General features: G+C 32.0%; 1 protein-coding gene across 1 annotated transcript; it reads right to left on the bottom strand.

The window, feature by feature from the left end:
• Nucleotides 1-1,659: 1,659 nt before the first annotated feature.
• LOC109807441 (phosphatidylinositol 4-kinase beta 1) lies at nucleotides 1,660-15,036 on the bottom strand. Its single transcript, XM_020369956.3, has 16 exons — nucleotides 12,966-15,036; nucleotides 12,292-12,480; nucleotides 12,110-12,158; nucleotides 9,983-10,115; nucleotides 9,390-9,876; nucleotides 7,731-7,811; nucleotides 7,533-7,652; nucleotides 5,886-5,955; nucleotides 4,817-4,914; nucleotides 4,631-4,735; nucleotides 3,865-3,918; nucleotides 3,610-3,753; nucleotides 3,437-3,490; nucleotides 3,061-3,135; nucleotides 2,553-2,636; nucleotides 1,660-2,468 (listed from the first exon to the last, which is right to left on the bottom strand). The coding sequence occupies exons 1-16, from the start codon at nucleotides 14,442-14,444 to the stop codon at nucleotides 2,367-2,369; spliced, it is 3,324 nt and encodes a 1,107-aa protein (XP_020225545.1). The 5' UTR covers nucleotides 14,445-15,036; the 3' UTR covers nucleotides 1,660-2,366.
• Nucleotides 15,037-20,805: the final 5,769 nt, after the last annotated feature.

Raw genomic sequence — 20,805 nt, 5'->3', positions numbered from 1 at the left:
CACAATCACAAATGCAAACTTCTCGTTGATAATATAAATAATCTTGTATACATATTATGTGAGAAATCAGATTTGTTGTAGTTACTAAACTTCTTGTTGATAAAAGTAAGAATCTTATATACCAGCAAAGATGCTATGGTCATGTTATCACATAACTAAGTTTACTAATAGGAGGTAGTTGTGATGTTAATAATATAGAGAGGAATAATAGTAATATTTTTGTAAAGGTATATTTATAGTTGAGTTTTAATTTTAATTATTAATTATTTTTATCTATAATTTATGATTTACTTTTCTCATCTCTTTTAATAAGACATACTTTTGTTGAATATTATATATATATAAAATCAAATTATAAAAATGTATTACACTATTTTATAATTTAATTTAAATCAATTTTTCAAAATTTATTGATAAATTAAAAGTTATTTAATACTTTGTTCATATAGATAAAAAATGATGTAATATACATGTTTTAAACTTAAATATAAAAAAATTTGATTATTTTTTTTATTGTTATTAAATTTTAACAAAGTTTAACATAAACATTCAAAATAATTTAAAATTATAATTTAATGGTTAAATTAATAAAATTTACCTTTAATATGAATCATTAATAATATAATAATTGGTAAAAGTTACACATATAGTTTGATCCCTAAAATAATAAAATATTTATTATTTTAAAATTAAATACCTTTTTTTTTATTTTCTTTCTACCAAACAACATTTATTTATTTTTATTTCTTACTTACTTTTTTGCCTTCCTTCTCTTCCTTTCTTCTCTTTTCTCTTTTCTCTATTCTCTTCTCTCTCTCCTATTTCCTTCTTCTTTATCAAATAATGTAAAAGTAAATGAGTAGTTTGAGATATAATGTGGATTAATTTTGTTAAAATTTTTTATCTGTTTTAATTGAAATTCTATTTTTTTTGGTAGATTCAGGAAAATTATTGAAATTCTATTTAACAACAGTCACCATCATTGTCTTTTAGATTTTTAATTAAATTTTTGGATATAGTTTCTAATATACAAACACAAAGAGCGTATCAAGTAAGAATATAATTTATATGATAGGAAAAGCAAATTTAAACATACAATCATATATGAATAATTAGAATTAAATGATTAGGATTAAATAATAAAAAAGGTGGCTTTTTAAAGTGATCATGCCACAATTAAATAATTTTTAATCCCAAGTTCTTAGTATATTCACAACCATATCCACAGATGGTGCGAATTTGAACCATCCAATCATGAATTATTAAGATTAAATCATAAAATCACGTATTTTTAATTAACAAAGTGATCATTAAATAAATTTTAATCTTAATCATGCTTATATGATACACCCCTACACATACAAATAATTTTGAGTAAAGTTACTCCCTTCTATATCTCTTTCTGCAAATTAAACTTTATTAATTTTAAAAAATGATTAAATCGTTTCACGAGTTCTTAAATGTGATCTGTTTGCCATTCAGACAAATTTAATTAATTAAAATGAAAATTTTCAAAATTAATTAGTATTGAATTGCGACATCAGCCTCAAATATATGGATGACAAGCAATTATTTGGATGTTGTTAAACCTCTAATTGAGTTTTACTTCTAAATAGTGACTGAATCAGCCGAACGCATAAATGTTGAACAACCTTGCAATGATGCCACCAAAACTTTATATGATAGATATGATGGTGAACAAATTTCACCGTAAACGCAAACAGGATCAATTACACATGATACAATCAAACATCATCAAATAATTTTGATAACAATTTTCCAGTTTAAGCATTGAAGAATCGGCTCTGGTAAGACAGACGCCATAGATCAGCTGTGATCAGAAAGAATAACAGAGCAGTTCTGCCCATTATGATAACGGATACCCAAAAACGCACCAGGCCAGTATATGCTCAGCAGTCAGCAGTGCAACTCAACCCCAAGGCTTTGATGAATCAAACAGTTTACTCAGTACTCAATCCACATCCAATATAAATCTGGTCCGAACTCCCGCTAAAATTACTGTACAATTTGCACCATCTCAGCATTTATGCAATTTCTCCAGGTAGCAGAGCTTCATTCACAAGAAACAAGAATGGAAAAATCAAAAGTACTCGGCTCAAGTAAATTTAGCCTCACACTGTTGAAGTACTTTGGAAAGTCAGAATCCTCCTCCCACTATCACCAGGAGAAAAGAGGCTGCACACTGCCACCTATCAATTCTTACTTCTCACAAAAACTCTAAAGCCATAACACAGTGAACCAACCACCCTCCAACGACTTATAAATGCAAATATTAATTGATGAACAATCACCGTGCAAGCTTAGTCAAAAGGAAGCAAGAAAACGATCACCATTGACAAACTATCTCACAATATCCCGTTCAAAACCCTCTGGTAATAATCATACTGCCGTGTCCGCCATGCATCCAGGCTGCTGCTAATGAGGGAAAGCACCAAAGATACACATTGCTGCCAGGAGAGAAAAGGATGTAGTTAACAGGCAAAAAAAAAAAAAATACAGTTAAGAGAGTAACTAATATTTAGTATTGAAACCTCTTCTGTTAAATTGAGATGGAAACGTTTTCGTAGGTTCTGTATTGTCCGTGGACCACCTTTAAAGCAGGGGAAACCAGAGTCCTGATACCAACATTAGAAAACTATTAGCTCAAAGAAAATTCCACATGAATGGGAGAGTATTTCCTGATTTACTCCTCCACAGGCTGTTATGGTTTAATATTCAGTTTTAACCTAATGTTAGACCTATTTAGTGATGGAAGTTTATGCCTTTTCCTTCATTATATGCATTGGCTAAGTTGGACTGGTCATTGAACATTAAACAGCTTGCAATGGTGGCCAATAACTAAAAATGGAGGTGGCATATGAAAGTAGGAAACAGAAAGCCCTAGGTTTGGACTAACAGTCTAACACTCAGTATTAGACCATAACAAAGCCTATTATTCTATTGTGAGAAATTGGAACTAATCACTACTGAACAGTGAACACAGGCAGGGTACATATTAGACAACAGTGGGTCACAGTAGGGAGCTATCATTTACGTTACCTGCAACATCTCAACAAGAAGAATAATACGCTCAGCATGCTTACGGCAAGTAAGGAAGCCTTGAATGCATAAAACCTGGATTACAGGAGACAGAAACAGACAAATTTAGAGACAATACAAGCAAAAGATATTATATATATATATATATATATATATACATATATATATATATATATATATATGTATATATATATATATGACTTGTATCAGGTGAGAGACGAGAGCATGAGGTGAAAATAGTGGTCATACAATTAAAATGGATGGTTATTCGATATAACTAAAATAATCTTAATCAACCATGTATACGGCCAATATAACTCTTCTTATCCTCCTCCCCGCCCCCCCGCCTCCCTCCGTGGGTGTGTGTATGTATTACCTTGAAATAATCAAAAAACTCGCTTGGAATGCCCTCTGCATCAGAATCCATGACCTGGCAAAATCACATTATCTCTGTTATTGTATAGAGAAAAGCCAGTAAATGATCAAATGGACACTCAAAAATAGGTATATAGTATTAACCAATAACCAGCAAAACAGTCTCTGTTTTACCTCAAGAAGCTCTCGGGTTAATTTGAAAGGTGCACTTTCAAAATTAACACCACCAGGTGAATTGGAAAGCATGAAGCCAAAATCAATATGTATAATATGACCTTCTTCATCCATTAAGAGGTTCCCATTATGCCTATCCTTCACCTGGATTAAATAAAAAACAGCAAAAATGAGAAGTGGGTAGAAAACCTTCAATAACAATTTAAGCACCAGTTATAGAAAATGCATGCATGTGCAGAATAAGATGTTTCACACCTGCAGAAGATAGCAAACCAGGGAATATCCAGCCATACTTTCAACAAAGTTCCTCTGAAACAACAAAAATAAAAAATACAAATAAATCAAAAAATATACCAAATGGCATTATCTTCTCTATTTTTAACATAGAATAAAGATTTTCACCATATAATAGATTTAGTTGGGGAATAACCCTTTAAATTAAAACCTGCAAGAAATCACACTTGAAACTACGCTAGAAAACAAGAACAAAAGGAAGGGGAGGTGGGGCAGAAGTAGCAATTTACAGTACACTGCAACTAGTGAATGTGCTGAAAGAAAACTAACTACAGTACATCCCAGACAGGAATACCTAGGAGAAGAGAAAAAAAAGGAATATGATTGCTTAATAACATAAATTTGATTTTGTCTTGGGATGCTTGTCAGGTGTCACAATCATAAATATGGGATTTCAGAGAAGATTATGCTGAATTGTTATTTGTTAATAGAAACATTTTTGAACTTGGGTGTACATATGTTAAAACTACGTATTTATGCAAAATTATGACTTTGGAATCAACTTATGTGGCCAGGTTTGCTAGGCTGGTTTAGAAGCCTATGCATTGGTCATGGATCACGAGGTGGATTGGGGACAAAGAAGGGATACAGAAAGATAAGATAACCTCAGATAAACAAATAGGAAAAGAAGCAACCAAGATAAACATATTTCTATTCAGCTATTTTCTTGTAAGATGAACAAGGTCAGTCCACAGTAATGCAATGCATCATTGCATCTCTACATTACCTGGGCAAGTTTAAAACTTGGAGAATCTTCTTGATATTTGGCAATGAAAAATTCACGTAAACTTGAGATGTTGGGGTATCTACTCTTGATAGAATGTAGAGAAGCCTAGAAATCATATATATTTAATAATTAATAAAAAAAAATGTAGATTTTTAATAAATTTGAAATATGTAACCATGGAATCACCGTATCTGGAATTGTTTCAATAAGAGCAGTGTAAGAAGAAGTACATAACACTTCATAAGGGCGCAGCCAGAGAGGTAGGCCAGCTTCTTGGAAAATATCTGCCATCAAAATGTAGATAGTAAGCAACATGACAAGAAACACAGAAGAGTCTGCTGCATCCTACTAGGGTAATTTGATATCAGAATATAAAATAAGATTCAATCATGCATCATCAACAAATCTTAGGTGCATCTGTTCACAAGATAATTCCATTCTTGCTTTTACATGCTTCCAGTTCCATTTCAATTTACAACTACTGCATTGAAAACTGTAATCAAGTAGATTTAACGAGTCTCAATGTGCACATTCAAGATGGAACTTAAACAGAGATCATAAAAACATACATTTGTTCTTAGAAGAATAGGATCTTTCATGATCATGACTTGTGTTGGCCTGATTTCCCATTTAAGAAACAGTCAAATGGAAAGCGAATGAAATTTCTGAATTAAAACCTGCTCAGCTGCTTTACTAAAAGTAAAAAATAAAATAAAAAAGGCTTTGTTTGGATTCTGAAAGGCAAGTGAATAGAAAGGAAATGAAAGAATAGCTCAAAATAAGTTTCTTTCTCTTCCCTACACAAGGCCCAAATCATCATTCATACTATGCTCATAGTGAATGCAGAAAGCATAACTAACCAACGATACGAAATACTAGGTTATCAGTCTGAAGAACACACACGTGAACCCAGTTCTTAACTGTACACAAATATCACTTCAGTCATTCAGAGCACACTCAATAATATGAATGAATAAGCAAATTATAAACCAACATTTATTAAAAAAAAAAATTAATCTTAAAAAAGCCAGGTGCCATAAAGCAATCACTATGCAGGGTCCAAGGAAATATAAGATTCATCTTATTTGACCATATTCATAAATAAATATTATTGTTATGGAAAACAAACACCAAAAGACAAAATGAATGCAAAAGTCAAAATTATTTGCACCACCATGAACAACATTGGAACAGAAATTGGTAAGTTCTGAATATGAGGGAACAAAGGAAAAATCTTAATGAGACCACCACCTACCATAGAAGTGTGAAATAAGTTGAACTGCCAGATGCTCCTGCCTACAATCATCCCCACTCTTTACAATAACCTATGTCAAAGGGGAAATTATGCTATCATAATCAAAAGATTTATGATCTTAAAGCACACATCCTCAAAAGAATAATCAAATAACTTGTCTAGAACAAACACTAACCATAATTTACATTTTCCAAAACCATAATGATATATAAAGACATGAATATGATAGTGCAGCTTTCATCAAATTGGAAACATCAAGGTTTTGTTTTGTTTAAACAGACGTATGTCATGATCTCTAACAAAACACAAAGAATGAAAGAAATATTTCATTTATGGCAATTGGCAATATAGACAACATTTTTCATGGATGGCCCATTGTACTAAGCAAAAGACTTCAATGCCAAACTAACTCCTTTGTAGTGAAAACCATGCAGTATTTGTTGCAGTAAATCATTTATTGGTCCATATAAGTAAATAATCATGTTATCACGCCAAATTGGTAAAGTAAATTTCAAAGGTTGGATTTAGTGTGATAAGATGCATGCTTATTTGTTTGTAGGGACCAATAAATAGGTTATCACACTGAATACTGCATGGTTTTACTGAAGAGGAGCCAAATTCTAAATCCAAAACATGATGTATTATCCAAAAGGCAAGCTTGTCCAAAATGTGGTGTCAAACTTTCTTACAGTTGCACAGCCGTAGAATTTTTTCAGATTATTCTTACAAGGATAAATCAAAATTTATAAACCATTTTTTTGGTCTAGGACAACAATTATCTTCGATGCAAAGCTATCAGTTCAAGCTGAGAACATTCACAGCATGGTGGAGGTTGGCTCTCCAAGTGGAGATTATTCTATACACAAGACTAGAATATAATTCTTTGCTTAAGGGAAATCAAAAAATTTAGAAAAAGAATTCAATATTTTAGAAATTACTTTGACTGCAATATTTTTCAGAAAAGGATTAAAAGCAGTACAGAGTTATAAAGATATGATGTAATGATGTATAACAGTGCAAAATATGAAAATACTCAATCTTGCTAGAAATTATAACCCATACATATTTAGTTATTTACAATTGCAGAACATTATTTTCTAAAGTTGGGAATGTTAGTTTCCTATGATAAGTTTATTATTTTAAAAAATAACATTCTTAGATAACATTATTTCCTGGAAATCATTTTACCTATGTTTCCCACAAAATTGTTCTCGTAGAAGAGGCGGGAATCCAACTTTTTCAAGTTGAACTTTTTTTTTTATTGTAGTAAAAATATCAAATTACCTTAACTCATTTATTGTGGTACATAATTAAAGTATTTAGGCAAGTTCTATTAAAACTAAACATAAAAATATTTGATTCCTTAGAAACATATATAAATATTCCCAAGAATATTTATAACTAACCAAACAAATTTTTATCATTTTGGGAATCATAATTCCGGGGCATGAAAAAACTTAACTTCTCCCGAACACTTCCTAAAAAAGATGATGGGTGAGGATGGGGAGTAACTCTTTAAAGCTACTCTAGAAGTAAATTGATGCCTCCTTTATATATATATATATATATACATATATTAAATTCAGGTCTTTATGACATTCCAAAATAATGTCAAAACATATTATTTAGATTGATAAATATACTTACAGATCGCAAGTCCCAACCAGGTAAATTCCCATGGATAGAGGCCTGGCGTATCCTCTCTTTCTTTACCTCCCAAAGTTCACCAGACAACGCATCACTAGCTTTGGGGATAATTCCATTAGCCTGTTTGGAGGAATCATGTCATGTATAACAGCTTCATATTTCTAAGGCTAAACAAATTTAGTAACAATATTGTCTTACCCTTGGTGGTGCTTCAGATGAATCTTGGCCGGCACCTTTCAAAGGGAGTCCAAGGGGTGCTTCTCCTTTTGCTGCAGCAGCCTAGCATATTTGAAATGTTAGCAAAAAAGAAAAAGTATTATGAACCAGGAAATGCCAAATGAAAACATGAACAATCAATTTGTCATAAGATATAATTCCAATTCACACCTATCATATATTTATATTATGTATATGTTTAGATTGGATTAGTTGTAGAGATTATGATCTATTTCAATATATATATATATATATAATCTTGTTCTCTCTTGTTTGATAGTACTGGTGAAAATTATAAATAATCTAAGATTATTTCAATTACAAAGGAAAAAAAGTTTTTTCAAATGAGCAAGATTTTGGAGATTCTGATTAAAAGCTATCGGATTATTGTTTAATTTTTGCTTTCTCACTTTATCGCTAACAATTGATTAACTTAAATATATAAATCAATGACGTATCCAAAAATTTTAAGTAGTGGAGGCAATAATCATACTCAAACTTGTCACATTAAACATATAACTTCACATTTTCTTTAAATATAAATATACATTACAATTTCTTTCTACTAGATTTCATATTTTGAAAACATTTAATAATTTTCTCATTTTCAAACTTTCAAAATTATCTCTCTATATAAATAAGTAAATAATCATTTAACCATTCATCTTCCATATCAAAGTTTTGACCTTTTTTTTCCTTTCAAAAATAGTACATGGGTTTGGTTGGGCCATCCATCACTCCTTTACTTAAAAATAATTAATATTGCATATTATACATACTAGGGAGAAAAAAGACACTTTGTGTCTCTCTATTTAAAAATAAAAAGATAATGAATAATTACTTAAAGGGTGAAAGGTTTGAAAATTGAATGTCATTGAAGTAAAAAAAAAAAGGAGAGGATAAATAAATAAAAGATAATAAAAAAAAGTGGCTAAGAGGTAATTATATGAGTAAATTAGTTTAAAATTTGTGTATAATAAAAAGAGATATCCCCTTATTAACAGTATAGATACTATAAAAAATATAAATATATTAACTTTGACTTTTTTTACAAAATTAAAACACAAGAATAGACAATAGTGGGGACACTTAATTTTTAAGATGTTAAGTTGTTACACTTTATTAAAATATTTATATAAAAAGATTGAATATCAAAACGTTAGCGGGGTGCATTTGCCCTGACACTAGTAGAGGTGGATGTGTCTCTGCAGACAAATAACTTCATACCCTTTATGATAAAAAACTTCATACCCTTTTTTTTTGTTGGTAATTTTACTATAAAAATCAATTATCAATTATTATAGACAACAAACAAAATAGATTATTCTAAAACTACTCTTCACCAACACATTTAAACATAGAAAATTTTCACATAATTGATTATAAGTTATAACAATATTATATTTATAATCAATCATTGAAATAATCTCAAAAAATAGTCCACAATCCAAACACATACTACATGTAATGGTGTGAAAAGCAGAATCTTTTACCAAACAGAATGACTTTACATAACCCATACTTTTACCAACAACCTATGTTCTGCTTGTATGCATAGATTAATGTTTCATGTTCTTGATTATATTACCATGTAATGGAATAGCAGCATCTATATTCCCTAAACAACATTCAAAAACTCACCTTTACTTCCTCTATTGCCACTGTACTTGGAACACGACGATGTTCCTTCCGCCGCCTTGGTGCTTGATCCTCAATATCTTCCATTTTAACCCCAGGATCAACTTTCAACACTACCCTTACCCACTCCATATCACTGTCATGTCCTGGCCTTGCCACTTCTTGTATACCATCTCTGTAAACTGAAGCAGGATGCCAATTGCCACCATGTAGATCTGCTTTGGCCTTCTCTGGCCGACCATGTAGTTGTGCTTCAACAGAAAGATTCACACTAACAAATTTGACTTTTGCATCAGGCACATGAGTCATTGCCTGGTCAATAGCCTCAGCAGTTGATCTGGACATTCTGTCATTGCTATTGCGATATGCTTCTTGTGCAGTCCATAATGGATATGCCCAAGGGGGCGGTTTTTGCAAGAAAGCATCTCCATTTGCCAAAGGAATCCCACCTTTAGAAAGTTTCTGAGAACTAGATGTCTCCTTGGAATTGCTATAATAAATGTTTTGCAGGAAGGGCAATATATCAGAAATATGGTTTGCATTTTACTAAGTGCACTATTTTCTTCAACATGCAAGGATTATTATCCAAGTAATACCTTGGCATTTCACATCTCAAAACTTCAACACAAATCAGGTAAGGTGCCTTCTCCCTAGAATTCAAGAGAACAGCTTCATCTTCAGGTATATGAATCACACGATACATGCCCTTTCCCAATGGAAAACAAACTCCTAGGAATATAGGAAAAGCAAGACTCATATACAAGCAAGGGAATAAATGAAAGCTATAAGCAAAGGGGGGAATGCAGTGAACATAATGGATAGTCCAAAACGTGCATATTTTTAGGTAATGTTTGGATATCTAATGATGACTGGAATGGAATATGTTAAGTTATAACTTTTGGTCATTTTGCATATGAGAATTAGGTTCAAAGATGACAATTCATGCTTAGTAATCAGATTTTGGGCATGTTTTCATTAGTTATTGACTTATTGTAGTTGTTTGATTTGTCTAATTTTTAAGCTATAGTTCTTTTGTTAATATTTTCATTGTCATAAGTTAGATCTTCAATGCTTTGAATTTATTACTTGCTCCAGGTGTTCAAGAAAGCTCATTATCAAAGAAAAGGGAAGAAGCATGATTCAATGCCATAGGCAATAGCAATGAAGATTCATAGGATTGGATTAAAGCCTGGATTACTCTTTTAATATCCAATGCCATGGTGCTGGAATTGTGAGGCCATGACACTGGAAACTGGGCACAAAATCTCTCTCTGAACACCTAGAATCAGCATGGGAATAAAGTGCTACAGCACTAAGGTTGCAAAGTTGATATTATAAAATGGCAAAAATAGGGAAAAGGGTCTTTTAAGCCTCTCAAGGGGTCATTACAGCCTCTATGGCTGAGGAACAAAAAAAGTTATTATTCCATTGTTAAGATATTTTCATGGTGAAAAAGAAAAAGGGAAGGCATTCACTCGATATCCCATAAATTAGAAGGAAAGGATAAAAAGGGATATTTAATGGAATAAAATGGAATGCGTTCATCATGTTCTGCTCCATTTCATCCTATTTTAAGCAATTCTAACAATGGAATTAGGTATCAATCCATTTCACTCCTTTCCAACAATCCAAATGGGCTCACCACCTATGAAGCACTGACTCCAACACGGATACTTGACACGACATGGACACCGGGATAAGACTATAAGTTTAACAATTTTTATATGATAACTCTTAGAAAATGAAGCATATCACTTTAAAGTTAAAATATTGAGTAATTCTTATAAAAATGAGCCCCACGATAGATAAAAAAAATGCTACGAGCCTTGCAATATTTATAAATAAGTTGACTTTTTAAATTTTCTTACAATAGGAGTGTTAGATATGTGTTTAGCTAAGAGCAAGAGTCAACTCTCTCTCTTAGTATGTGTTCAATTCGTGTAAAAAAGGTTTTAAAGTTGTGACAAAGAGGTGTCCAAACCAAAAAAAATAATCATTTTTAATTGCAATATGATGTAAATGTATTGAACGCATGTCATGGCGTGTTTGACAAATGTCGTGTCAAACTCGGACATGCTGACATGACATTCTGTAAATGTGTATTTCGTAAATGTCTAGGTGCTTCATAGCTCACCACACAAGAGAGACAACTATTTTCACTACATAATAAATGTATATCACCAGCTCCTCTAATAGGCTCCTAGTAAACACCAAAATGACAAATGTCGTGTCAAACTTGGACATGCTGACATGACATTCTGTAAATGTGTATTTCATAAATGTCTAGGTGCTTCATAGCTCACCACACAAGAGAGACAACTATTTTCACTACATAATAAATGTATATCACCAGCTCCTCTAATACGCTCCTAGTAAACACCAAAATGATAGATTTTATACATGAAATCCTACGAGAGAAATGAAAAACAAGCAATGATAGATGTATGGAAAATTTCACCATTTTCTCTAGTAGATAAAATAATAATAATAAAAGTCTATCTGCTTGATTTTATCACGTTAATATTCCAATCAAGGAAGAAAAATAAACATGTAAGCTCTTTAATCCATCACCACAAAAGGTGGCATTACTGCCACCAAAAATTTTCATAGAACTCTTTGGCAACAACATGTAAATATGCTCAGATGAAAAACATGACAAAATAGTGAATCCATTGTGTCCAACTAACATCACTAAAATAATACCATTAGGAGTTAAGAAGTACCTCCAGTATTCTGAGACTCTGTTAAATGTAAATTTATCTCTGCAAGCGACTTGAAACACAAGAATAACAAACAATATGTATGTGTCAGAAGCATTACCAGGTTATAAACACATACATATTTCCATCTCTAACTATGGCAATTAGATAAAGAAAACATCAAAGAAAAATGTAAGGACATAAACCTCGTGCAGAGCACTTTTGCGATCTTCAACAGGAAATACATCCACTAACCCAAATGATGTCTCACATAATGACAGCACAAAATCCAATGACTCATGGTAAGCTCCTTTCCGGAACTGCGATGGATTACTTGGAAGTGGGGGCTTTGTTCCTAATTTCTCATTTCGCTGTTTTGGTGATCCAGGATGCTTCTGCCAGAGTAACATGATAAAATCCAGTGTAGGCATAATGATATATGTCCAAAATTGCCATGTATCTAATATTAAACCAGCAGAAATATGAAGAATATGAAAACAGAGTTCGGAATGCATTAATACTAGCATTATTCTTCCTAAGTTCTAACTCTAACCCACAAATACACTCATCTCTCAAGTCTCAAGCAACTATCATGTGTGCAATATCTCATGCACCCATGCCCATATGACAGTTATTGATAAGGAGGGTGCAGGTAATAATGTGATTGTTAAAAAAGTAATCAATGTTGAAATCTAGACAGATACTGTAAAATATTAGATCTGTATTATGATGTCATAGTGGCATTAAGCCATTTGTATTATTAAAATATATAATATATATATATATATATATATATATATATATATATGTTTGATGTGCCTGAACATGTATTACATTCACAAATAATTAAATATTAATTGTTAACAAATATTTAACACACCTCTTTCTGTTTTTTTGACCCCAATAGCTCTGAATCTTCAATTGATCGGTCACGGTCTCTAAACAATTTGCGGAAAAAATTCTCTGTACCTGGACTACTACTTTCAAACAACCCACCATTGTTTTCATTGGCAGAACTACTTTTACCATCTTCAGGGTGCACACGGAAAATTCTTTTGAACAAAGAAAAATCAGAAGGCTCTTCTTCCTCAACATTGGTTATACCATCTTCAATTTTATCATTTAGATCTTTCTTATCATCAAATTTATCCTTAAAGAATTTCTTGAAAAACCCTTCTTTTTCATCCTCTTCAGCAGGCTTTGCACATTTCTCTTCAGAATTTGCAATATCTCCTTCGTCATTCCCATCCTTCTTTTCCTCAAATTTTTCTCTAAAGAACTTTCGGAAAAACCCCTCTTTTTCTTCATCCTCTGATGTCTTGATGTGTGTTTTATCATCGGAATCATTCTTGCTATCTCGAAACAATCTCTTAAAGAATCCCTCTGAACTTGAGGCCAAATCCTCATCCTCAGCTTTACTGTCTCTTAAGAGTCTTCTAAAGAAACCATCCTTTTCAGATTCTTCATCATCCCCTTTACCATCCCTTAAGAGCCTTTTAAAGAAATTATCCTTTTCAGAATCTTCGTCATATTTCTCAGATGACTTTCGGAAGAGAAAAGCATCGCGAATTTTCTGGCCCAACTCTTCATCTCCTTTGTTATCTCTTAAAAACCTCTTGAAAAAACCATCCTTCTCAGACTCATCATCATCTTTCTCCACTGACTTCCTAAAAAGTAAAGCATCTCTAACCTTTGGACCTGGCCTAAATTTCTTAAATAATTTATTTTCCTCTGGAGACTGTGGACTACCATCTTCTTGCAAATTGTTTCCCGAAGAAGGTGAGAATGACAAAGACTTCTGAGGAGTGGGAGAAGACGTTAATGACAACAATCGCTGTTTCGAGGAAAATATCTTATTCAAAACTTGGTTCTTGCCTCCTGGGCTCGAAGGCGGATTTTGAGGCCGTATCAAGGGTGGCCACTCACCCATCAAGGTGGCTGCAATCTGGCACTTCTCCTGAATCCTACTAATCCCTTCATTATCATCAGAGTCCTCGAGCTCGGCCAACACAAACCAATGCACCTTCAAAGCAATCTTAAGCGACTTTGAGCACACGTCTATAACAAACTTATCCAAAGACGGGCTGGGCTTGTGTATCATCATGTAACACACTTGGAACAAATAACTCTCAATCCCCTGCAAGGGAAGGGTGTACATTCTATTACAGAGATAATCACGCACCCCGGAGTGATCATGCTTGTACAAGTAGCTAACAGCAATCCACTCACAGAAGAATGACGAGTCAAAGAACCTAATGAGCCACCCATTTTCACTGGACTCACTTGTCAAATTGGACCTGGAAGCAATTTCCCTGGGTTCTTCAACCTCCCCACGAGTCAATCCTAAAAGCCTCACCATCCTCAACCTACCATCATCAATCCCCCGAAGGGGAAACACCTTGATTTGAATTAGATCACCAGCTATAACATACTTAAACCCTACAAATCCCTAAAACCTTCCCCGAAAACCCTAATCCTCACCCGAATCGAAATCCCCACCCTCATCGGTTATCCGATTCGGGCGTCTAGTGCAAATTCCGAGAACGGGGAAAGTGAGCAGAAGAAAAGCCTCGCATCAATCATGAAAACGACAATCCGCGCTTTGTCTCGAGAAAAGTTAATTAAGGCACCGAAAATTGAAGCTGTAGCAGGTACAATAGGGAATTTTCCCTCTAAAATTGCAACGAAGCTTCAATTGGAGGAAATGAAGGTACCTAAGTTGCGTGAAATGTGAATCTGGCGCTAACTGCACGAGTGCGTGGAATTGAATTGAATGCCGCAATGAATCTCCACGCCTTGTCCAAAACGACGCCGTTTTGATCGTGGCGATTACGGTGGCAATGCTGCGGTGGCGGTGGTTGTCGTCGCTCTTTATAGAGAGAACGACAAAGCGGGGTACGAGTTAATTAATTAAAAGAATAAAAATGAAAACCAAAAAAAAAAAAAAAAAAAATGCTAAGTTGCGCTTAACAGTAACATGCACACTCCTAGTCCTAAGGTCGTGGGGCACTAAATTATTTCCCTCCATTCCCAATTAAAGTGAAGTTTACGAAAAAAAGGGGGGTCTCTATGTTCATAAGTTAAGTGTGAAACCATTTATTTATTCCACCAAAAAAAAGTGTGAAAATATTTATTAGTACCTTAAGGTTGAAACATGAAAATGTATAACATATTTTATTTTCTTAAATTTTAAAAATAATAACAAAAAATTCTATATTTTACTACTTATTAATTATGTTATGTAACGGTGAAAAAAAAAAACACGGTGACGTGTATATGCATGATTGATAATTGACGAGTAACATGACATATACTTTAAGGAAAAATAAAACAAAGAAAGTGGAAATGTTAGGTTAGCCGTTGTTTCTTTTCTTCATTAAACGCCAAGACAAATTGTTACTATATATTATATTTTGTTGGTCCACAAGATGATACATAACTGGAACAACGCATATGGAACTGTACCTATCGATTTAAGGAATCATATCGGGTGCTTGCCATTTGTGTTCACAAGACACAATTCATAGCTCTCTGTTTTCTATTAGTAGTGGTGTTGCTATCATTGAATAGAAATTACCAAAAATAAAGATTAAAAGTAGTAACTAATTCCACATTTGGCCTACTATTGCTTGTGTTTGATAAGATTCAAAAGTTAAGAAATTTATACCACTGGCAAATTACTTCCTTAAACTAAAATTCTAATGATTCACTTTATGTTAATCTTTTTTAAAATTACTATTATATGTCAACGTGTTTATAGGTTTTCTTGAAGTTTAAAAGTTCTTGGGTCATAATTTATTTGTCATTTTATTTTGAAATTTGAATTGATTTATTTTAGTTTGTTTTTCAACCTATGAATTTTTTTTAAGAAAAAGTGAATGCTCTTTAAAATAAACAATTATAAGTATATGTATTTTTGATTTAATTTAAAACATGTTATAGTTTTTACTATAATTAAAATTGAATATACACTTATTTACTTTAAAAGCAATATGACTTTAAAATAACTTTATGAATCAGATTATATTAATTTTCTTGGAACATTCTATTATTCACTGAATATATAATATTATATTTCATAGATGGTGAAATATCTCGTTTTGAAACGTAAATTAAGCATATAAATCACCCAAAAGAATTAATAAAATATGAGATATAAACCAAAGAAAATTGGCTGAAATGTAAGATTTAAGCGAAAAGGAAGAAAAACAGAGAAACAATGGAAAGAAAGGAGAGACACCACAATCAAAAATTGATAAGTCAAGATTGAATACTGCAAGGATTAGCTTCCTTGATAAGTTCTAGTCAATTCTCTAAAAAAAATCCTAGAAAACAAAATCTCACAACCAATATGCCTTTACTTCAAAATATGTTTGGAAGTGTTTTTATGTGGTCACAACCTAAGCTACTAGGTTTAGTAAAAGCCCAAATGTATTTATCCAATCAGTCCAATTATAAATTGAAGTTAGTATTTAAAATAATAAAAAAATGCTTAAATCAAAGTAGAATAGAAACTAAAACAAAATACATGTTTATTTAGCTTTAGAAATGGGTCCAAAGTGAACAAATTAAAATTGCAACCCTATGTAATTCTCATGGCCTTCAATTTGACTATAATAATTTATATTTGAATTTGTCTCAAAGTGGCTACTAAGTGACTTAGGGTCTCTTTAGTCTTTTTATCTTTTGGTATTGTCATTTCCTTGGATCTTATGTCTTTAAGATTGTCTTTTTTGGTTGTGTCACCTCATATGTCCTCATTATTCCCTCCTTTTTGAAAGGAATTTGTCGTCAAGTTGTGTTTCTCATCTCTTACATCGAATAAGAACAAATCAATCATATTAAAAGTAACATTTACACAATACTCACTAAAGAGGTCTATTTTGTAGGCATTATCATTAATTATAGACAAAACTTGGAATAGACCATTTTTTCAAGGTTGAAGCTTGAATTTTCTTGGTGAAGGAAACCTTTATTTTCTCATATGCACCCAAACTTAATCACCAGGTTCAAATACAACCTCTCTTCTGCCTTTTTTTGTTTGTTTAGCAAAACTTTCTATTTTCTTCTCAGCTTTCACTTGTTCATGTAACCTCCTCACACATTTAACCTTAGCTTTACCATCTCTATGCCTTAAGGCAAAAGTGTTTCATAATGATAACAAATGAAGAGGAGTTAAGGGATTGAACCCATAAACAAATTCAAATGGTGAATATTGAGTAGCGTTATGGACAACCTTATTATATGCAAACTTTACATGAGATAAATATTCTTCCCAAGTCTTTATATTTTTTTTAATATATCACTACTCTAAGGAGAAAAGAAAGAGTTTTATTTACTACCTCAATTTGTCCATCGGTTCAGGAATGACATGTAGTGCATGGAGAAAAGAAGCTTTGTGCCTAGCTTACCCCATAAGGTTCTCCAAAAGTGACCAAGAAATTTTGTGTCACAATTTAAAATAACGTTTCTTGGTAATCCATGGAGGCGCGCCACTTCCTTAAAGAACAAGTCAACAACATGGCAATCATCATCAACTTTCTTACATGGTATGTAATGTGCCATCTTAAAGAATCTGCTAACCACCACAAAGATGGAATCCTTGTCATTCCTTGTTCGACACAATCCTAAAAAAATTTCATAGACAAGTCAATACAAGGAAAATTTAGAATAGACAAAGGAGAAAAAGCTCATGAGACATTAATTAAACTTAGACTTCCTACAAACAATGCATTGGTCACAAAAACTTACACACATTATGTTTCATGTGTGGTCGATAGAAATGTTCATGTAATATTTCTAAACTCTTTTGTACCCTAAAGTGTCCCATTAAACCCCCTTCATGCACCTCTTTTACAAGCAATTCTCTTATAGATCCTTTTGGCACACATCACTTTCTCTCTTTAAACAAATAATCATTTATATATTCTCTGAAGCATTGAATAAATGTTATTAATACCTTTCAACAACACTTATAAGTGGACTATTGTGACTTATTACTTAATCTAAACAACTAATTTTACAATGTGGATGTAGTTGAATTTTTGTTGATGTTGAATCTATGGTATTTATGTTTGGAAGACAAAGGCTAATCCCTAAAAAAAAATTCATTTAAGGATCTAACATTCTTTAACTAATATTTGTCTATATACTTAAACTCAAGAATCAAACCATGACCACGTATTTAAATGACAACGTTATTTACATAACTATGTCGTATGTCGTAATCTGTTGATAAAAAAAAAAACAAATTGTATTTAAAAGATAAGTGTTAGTAACTCATTGATCTTTAATTTTTTTTTTCCGCATGTATGTTCCTTAAAAAGAAGGTTATTGTTCAATGCGAGGTTAAGCACCAAATATAATCTAAAAGGGATGGGAGATGATTGATGATGAAAAGAAAACATCTTAAATTATAATCTTTCTCTTGTGTTGTAATGTTAAAATGCACTCGAAAAAAAATATATTTTAATGGGACCGCCAAAAAAAAGTTAATGATCCCAAATTGAAAAGAAAATAGAGAAAGAAGCTCTAAAAAAGTATAAAGACAAAAATATCAATTTTTATATAATTTTTTATTGTTATTAATTTTCAACATACATACTTTTCTTTCCTTTTACTTTTTATCAAATTGAATAACCTAAAAATTCATTTCACTTTTCACTATTTTTTTTTTCTTTCTCTTTTTTCCTAACACCGAACATAGTGTAAATGTGAATATCTCCCCAGCGAGAATTTGAACCTTGGTTTGCCATGTAATTGGGGGACTAATCCCTTCCTAAATCACACTCAATTTCACTAAATTATTTCTCAGAAAGTATGCCTTATAGATCGCAAGCTACTTGACACTCTTATATGGATCCTAAACTAGATTTTCCTCCCAATTATAGGGGACCTTATTCTGATCGAAGAATATGTCAAAGATTGGTAGGAAGATTAGATTATTTGATCATGATTAAACTTGATATATCATTTTTTATATATGTTGTATGCCAAATCCTTAACTTCATTCCTTAATGAAAGGATCCGTTTGCATTGATAGAGAAGACACTAACATTAATTGTTGGGTATTGTATACAAATTGGGCAGGTAATGCAACACCCCACTTCATATTGTTGTGCTTTCATGGCTGGAAATCTTGTCTTAAGGCAGGGTAGAAATATAGTTGATTTTGTAGTTGATGTTGAATGCCCATTTTTTAATCGACGTATAAAAAGCTGTGGGTAATAGTTTATAGAGCCAATGTGTGATAATTAAATATATCTCATCTAATTTAGTTTTTCATCAGAGAACAAAACATATAAAAATCAATAACCATATTTGAGAAAAGATCTTCTCCAGCGTCATCAAAACTTTACTTGTGTACTTGGTACAAATCATTAATCAATACACAAGAAGAAATCATCCTTTCCATCTAAGAAAAGCTAAACCCATATTAAATTAAGTAATCTTTTTAATAAAAAAATAGCTCCAGAAAAAATGACTTTATTTTTATTCCATTCTCAATATTTAATTTAGCAATCGGTTATAGTATGTATTAGTAATTCTATAATTAGTGTGGTCTCTTATCTTGTAGAAACATTGAAGAGTAGAATAAAAAGATCCATAATGGGTGAGGTGCAGGAAATAGGTGAGATGAAGAAGGACTTTACCAAAAATACCATAGGAAGGTCTGAAGCCAAAGCCAGACTTGCCGTTTTGGAACTTGCCCACATAATGAGTGTCCCTATGTCCCTGTTACTGTCCTTAGATTTAAGGTACCCGTCAATCACGATAATAGTTACTAATCTCCTCGCTACATTGGAGACACTTCAAAGGATGGAATAGTTAGTTCCAAGATTTAACGCAGTTACATACATAAGACTTGACCTTGTTTAAGCATGAATCAACCCGTACCTACTGCTGAACCACACGGGGTTATTTTTTCTGTTGTAACAAGGAAAATTTAATAAAAATGTTATAAGATTGGTAACATTTAATAAAGATAACTATTTTTCTTAATAAAAGTAGAATTATTTTTTTTCATATAATAAAGAACAAAAAATGTTAAACGATGAAGAAGTAATTATAATAAAGAACAAAAGGTATTAAACGAGGAAGAAGTAATTGAAATATTATTATATTTTAAAAAAAAGTAGGTATTTTTTTATTTATAATAGTGAACCGAGAGAATACAACAAATTTATTACTTTTTTTTTATTTTTATAATTTTACTAAAATAATAATTGTACTCTACCAATAAATACATTATATTTTTTTTTGTTCGTTCATGGAGTATCCAATATTTTTTTTTGTTCGTTCATGGAGTATCCACCGCCGATAGCAGTGACTAATCTCCTTCGCTAGGAGGGAGACACCTTAAAGGGTGGGATAACTGACCCCAAGATTTAACGCGACTACATACACAAGACAGGATTCGAACCCCTGACCTTACTTAAGCGTGGATCAACCCCTACCGCTGAACCACACGCTTGGGGTTAATAAATAATTATATTTAAGTTGTAGTTAAATAATTTATAAAATAATAAATTAAAAAAAAATCAACTAATAAAAGGTACACTGACACGAGATTGTTCCTTGATTACTTTTCACGTAATAAATTTGGAATTAAGTTTCTCATTTATCTCTTGCTTTTATAAACATATTGGTATAAATTAGTTTCATCGTTCTTTCCTGTCGTTTGTCATAACATCAAATTTTAATTTTAAAAAAAATTAAAT

This window comes from Cajanus cajan, chromosome 6 (assembly GCF_000230855.2).
Source record: "Cajanus cajan strain Asha chromosome 6, NIPB_CcT2T_4, whole genome shotgun sequence".
Taxonomy (NCBI): domain Eukaryota; kingdom Viridiplantae; phylum Streptophyta; class Magnoliopsida; order Fabales; family Fabaceae; genus Cajanus; species Cajanus cajan.
Note: the sequence above shows the minus strand (reverse complement) of the source record. Positions and strands in the feature narration are given on the sequence as shown.

What these genes read in the sequence shown, in the direction of transcription:
- LOC109807441 (XM_020369956.3), bottom strand. Translation starts at nt 14,444, where the DNA reads ATGGTGAGGCTTTTAGGATTGACTCGTGGGGAGGTTGAAGAACCCAGG. An exon ending in TAACCCGAGAGCTTCTTGAG is followed by an intron (nt 3,491 to 3,609) that starts GTAAAACAGAGA and finishes TGATTTTGCCAG; the next exon opens with GTCATGGATTCTGATGCAGA. An exon ending in AGTTTTTTGATTATTTCAAG is followed by an intron (nt 3,136 to 3,436) that starts GTAATACATACA and finishes CCTGTAATCCAG; the next exon opens with GTTTTATGCATTCAAGGCTT.